The sequence below is a fragment of the Sinocyclocheilus rhinocerous genome, unplaced genomic scaffold, assembly GCF_001515625.1.
Source record: "Sinocyclocheilus rhinocerous isolate Xijiao unplaced genomic scaffold, SAMN03320098_v1.1 scaffold1719, whole genome shotgun sequence".
Classification (NCBI taxonomy): Eukaryota; Metazoa; Chordata; class Actinopteri; order Cypriniformes; family Cyprinidae; genus Sinocyclocheilus; species Sinocyclocheilus rhinocerous.
This window is the reverse complement of record NW_015664048.1, coordinates 151,368-156,534: the sequence shown is the minus strand read 5'-3', so window position 1 is coordinate 156,534 and position 5,167 is coordinate 151,368. Positions and strand designations below refer to the sequence as shown.

Below are 5,167 nucleotides of genomic sequence, written 5' to 3'. Positions count from 1 at the left end.
TCGACCAAATATTGTCCTATCCTAACAAACCACACATCAATGGAAAACTGATTTATTCAGCTTATTTCAGATGATGCATACATCTCAATTTCGAAAAATTGGCACTTATGACCGGTTTTGTGCTCCAGGGTCACATATTTCAAAACACTTAGAAAAATTCTGTATTAAAAACCACTGAAAATTTCCATCAAGATATTAACTCTATATGTGTGTATTTCAGGTGTGTTATTCAGCATTGAAGTCACCTCCACGTTTTTCGCCGTACGAAACTACTGGCGCGGATTCTTTGCTGCTACGTTTAGTGCCTTTATCTTCAGAGTTCTGGCCGTGTGGAACAGAGATGAAGGTTTGTGTGCATTAATACGCTTTAGAAAACACATGATGTGTATGTGAAGAGTTAAAGCAATCTTCTCTCTCTCTCAGAGACGATCACGGCTCTCTTTAAAACGCGGTTCAGACTGGACTTCCCCTTTGACCTCCAAGAGCTTCCAGCGTTTGCTGTGATCGGGTCAGTTCTGCTTCGATTATTCTCTTCTTGTTTCTTTGCATTTGTTGTGTACCACCTCAGTGTAAAAATAATTTTCCTAATGTAATTCGTCTTGGTTTCCAGTAAAAAATTCCTTAAAATGATAAGCAGTGAATTTACCAGTGAAGCAAAATTTTGTTAGATCTGTCTTTAAAACATTTTTATATTGTCTATTCACATGTTTAATGTGTCTGATTGTGTTTCAGGCGTCTGTTGTATCCCGCGCTCGTCACTCTACTGATTTCTACACTATCTTTCCCTCCGGGCTTTGGGCAGTTCATGGCCGGACAGGTAACACAGTCTTTAAAACATTTTTATATTTAATGCATCAATATTCCTTTTTCCATGCATATTTTAAGGATATTTAGATACATTTTGTATGGTAAAGCAAGGCAAATGATTGTTTGCATTGAAAAACAAAATCATGATTAACAACATATCCATTTGTCTTTAAAGCTGGTTGACTTTTCTTCTGTTTCTTGTAATGTGTTTCTTTTGTCCTTTATTTTATTGCTTACTGTACACTTGAGCAATCATTTCAAACGTGAATCAGTGTCTCCTGCTAATTGCTCGTGTGCATTTGTTTTAGACACTTTGTACCCAGCAGATATTTGATGAGAGAGCAAACAAAATCATCTAATGAACTATGAATAATTTATGAGCATTTTATCCCACTCATAATAAATATGCATGATGTGTCTCTCTGCAGAATCGCCAGCGGGTTTGGTGGTGCCTTATTTGTGTATTTGAACAGGCTTATTGTGCAGTTTATGCGAAAACAGAAAACTATTAACAAGTTCCTCATGAAGAAGTAAGTGTTCCCAGGGTTATTATAGTTAACTGAAACTGAAACGAAAACCTTTTTTTTTTTTTACTGAAATTAGTTAAATATATCAAAACCTTGATTAAAAAAAAATATATATTTTTTTTGTTACAATGACATTTTTTTTTCAGCTGTTGCCGTGGAGATATTTCTCATTCTCCTTCAGTTCAATTTATGCACTGCAAAAATTATTTTCTTTCTTACTTTTTTTTTTCTTGTTTTAAGTATAAATATCTAAACATTCTTGAATCAAAATACATTTACTTCAGAAACAAAATGACTTGAGATTTTTAGTTTTTTTTCTGAAAAATATCAGCATTTTCTTAGTTTTGCTTAAAACAACAACAAATATATGCCAATAATCTTAATTCTTAATTAATCTTAAAGGAAAATAATCTTTTTGCTTAAGATAGATTAATAATTATTAAGAATTAAGATAATATTCTTACTCCATTGGCAGATATTTTTTCTCTTTTAAGCAAAAGCTTACAAAATTGTAGAAAACTTCAGACTTAATATCTGAAGACATTTTGCTTCAAAAGTAAACGTATGTTAATTTAAGAATGTTTAGATATTTGAAACAAGACTTAACTTACTGCATGTTGAAGTTAACTTATGTAAATTTAAATTAAGATGTACTAAAAAAAAAATGGAGATGTCTTAATTGACATCTAAAAATCCCCAAAGCTTTCTGAAAGCAATCAAGTAATTTCAAACACAGTTGTCTGAACAGATTGAGGTCTATTCACATGTTTAATGTGTCTGATTGTGTTTCAGGCGTCTGTTGTATCCCGCGCTCGTCACTCTACTGATTTCTACACTATCTTTCCCTCCGGGCTTTGACACACACTCACACACACACACACACACACACACACACACACACACACACACACACTCACTCACTCACACACGCACGCATGCACACTCACTCGTTCTCTTTAATCAGTGACTCTGAATGAGGCAATAAAAGGCCTCATTAACAGCGTATGACTTCACTATTATACAACACTGCAAATAATCCTTTCTTAATCAGTATTTTTTTTTGTAGTAAAATGCATCTAAACATCCCTAAAAAGGATGTTAATGTTTGTCAAGTCTCAAGTTCATTTCTGTTGTGCTTTATACAACACAGATTGTTTCAAAGCAGCTTTACATTAATAAACAGGAAAGTAACTATGTTAATGTTGTAAAATTAATCAAGTATGAAAGCAGTTAAATTCAATGTGAATTCAACTCTACGTAAGATAATGGTGTCATTTATTCAGCTCAATTTAGTGTTGTTTTAATTCATTTCAATGTTGCCAAAGTTAATGAAGAAACAAGTTTAATTTTGCTTTAAGCAGATATACAGAAGACAACTGTATCATTATTCAGAGATTAAGTTATTGTTTCAATAATTTAACAACACATTTGCATGTTCATATCTGGGTTATTAAAGTTAACTGAAACTAAAACTGAAATTAAAGCTAAAGCCATTAACAATTATTTTCGTTGCTGTTAAATTAAAAACGCAACATTGCAACATTTTTTAAATGTTATTTTATTGAACTTGATGTACTAAAATAACTCAAACTAAAATAAAAATTAAATACTGTACAGACACACATAAAAAAACTACAAAAAAATGACTAAAATGAAATTGCTAAAATTTTAATTAAAATGAAAATGAAAACTGAAAATATAGAAATAAAAAATAGTCAAAATATTATTAAAAACCATAATAGAATCTAAATTAAACTAAAATTCATACGGAGTCATATTTGCATGTAAATGTTTTGTTATTAAATTATTTATTTAAATTCTAAATTTCTATGATTAATTAACAATCAGGGAAATTCTGATGTATGATAATAATTTGTTTATTTTTTTAATTTATTTTTTTAGAGAAAATATCTTAAATTATTTTCTTACCTGTATACCCTATAAGCAAATGTATGTTTTTATTTCAGCATAAAACTATCAAAATATTGAGAGGTTTATGTTTAAAATAAGAAAATAAATACCAGATTTTCTGTTCATAACATGTATTTTGTTTTTTATAGCTTACACAGAAGGAGACCCTGGTTTCATTTTTTGACAATCGCACTTGGACGAAGCAAGGAATGACGGAAGACTTTAATTATGACAGTCACTCGGCCGCCTGGAAACATCCGCAGGCTAACGTCTTCGTGATCCTCGTCATCTTCATCGTTATGAAGGTAAATAAACACACATTGTTTGGCTTTGTTTGTTTGGTTTAAAAGGCTGGTGTTCTGTGGAAACTTCCTGAACTCTTAACTTCCTGTCCAGTTCCTCCAGAGCATTTATTGACACCACAGTAATAATACATGAGCTCATTAACATATGCCTGCCCACATTTGCATATCAACACCTGTCCGGTATTTACCGCTTCACCCAGCCTGATGAATGACAAACCAAACCCAGCTTTTTAAGTCACTGGCTGAGGAAAATAGTGTGTGTGTGTGTGTGTGTGTTACCTGCATGAGTGTGTCGCCCTGGCAACCTCATCAGAACCTGGTCAAAACCTGTCATGGCACAGGAAGTGATGTCGTCAGTGTTGTCATGGGGACAAGTGCCCTGCATGTTTTTTAGCTGATCAGGAACCTTCGGCGTAACCTGTGTGTCTTTAATCTGGAAACACTTGGTTATGATTCTGGGGGGAAATTTGTCCCCAGAATCTAGCTAAATCTGACAAAACCTGCCTTTGGGGAAATCCGGGGATGGAAGTACTATTTTTAAGTAATGTTTTTAAAAAATATATTTATTTATTTATTTTATTTTCAAAAAATGTTATGGGTTGGGCTAAGCTTACTCATTAGTAAAACAGTTTATTATTATAATTTTTTTTTTTTTTATGTCCTCACTAATATAGTAAAAATTGTTGAACTCTTAAAATGTTCATAACAGGTTTGTGGAAGCACAAATTTTTGATTTTAACTAATTTAAGTTATACCAAATAACTAACATATACAGATTTATTTTAAATAAATACATTTTAATAATATAATTTAATTTATAATTAAATATAAATTAAATATGTGTATGTATGTGTGTGTGTGTAATTTCATAATATTCATTTTATATAAACTCACACACATATTATAAACTACATGATATTAAAAAAACGAAATATATATTTACATTTTAATATCATGTAGTTTATAATATGTGTGTATATATCCATATGTGTGGGTGTATTAATGGATTATAATATAAACAAAGTATATATAAATGTAAAAAATGTAATTACTATAGAGTATATATATATATATTATAATTTTAAGTGTATTTTATTTGCAAAGACTTTATTATTAATGAATTGAAGTTCAAACTATATATTTACAGCATATATATATATATATATATATATATATTCAGTTTTATTTGCATAATATACATTGTGTGTGTGTGTGTGTGTGTGTGTATATATATATACAGGGCCGTGAAAAGGTTTTTGCCCCCTTTCTGGTTTTTTTCTTCTTCATTTTTTGCATATTTGTCACACTTAAAAGATTCAGATCGTCAAACAAATTTTAATATTACACAAAGATAATGCAAGTAAATACAAAATGCAGTTTTTAAATGATGATTTCATTTATTAAGGGAAAAAAGCTGTCCGAACCTATCTGGCCCTACGTGAAAAAGTATTCGCTCCTGTTAAATCATGAAAGAACTGTAATTAACCACGTTATTTTAGAAAGCTGAGTTCAATTTCACTAGCCACACGCAGGCCTGATTACTGCCAGACCTGTTGAATCAAGAAATCACTTAAATAGAACCTGTCTGACAAAGTGAAGCATGCTTAAAGAGCAACA

The 5,167-nt window shown here is 31.0% G+C and overlaps 1 protein-coding gene across 1 annotated transcript in view; it reads left to right on the top strand.

Annotated features, from left to right (window-relative positions):
- LOC107729598 (chloride channel protein 2-like) overlaps positions 1-5,167 on the top strand; it is a 69,227-nt gene that overhangs the window by 39,736 nt on the left and 24,324 nt on the right. The window contains exons 8-12 of the mRNA XM_016540179.1: positions 221-346; positions 424-508; positions 1,236-1,337; positions 2,127-2,209; positions 3,393-3,550. Of these exons, the coding sequence (XP_016395665.1) occupies positions 221-346; positions 424-508; positions 1,236-1,337; positions 2,127-2,209; positions 3,393-3,550 (554 nt within the window). The remainder of the gene's footprint in view (positions 1-220; positions 347-423; positions 509-1,235; positions 1,338-2,126; positions 2,210-3,392; positions 3,551-5,167) is intronic.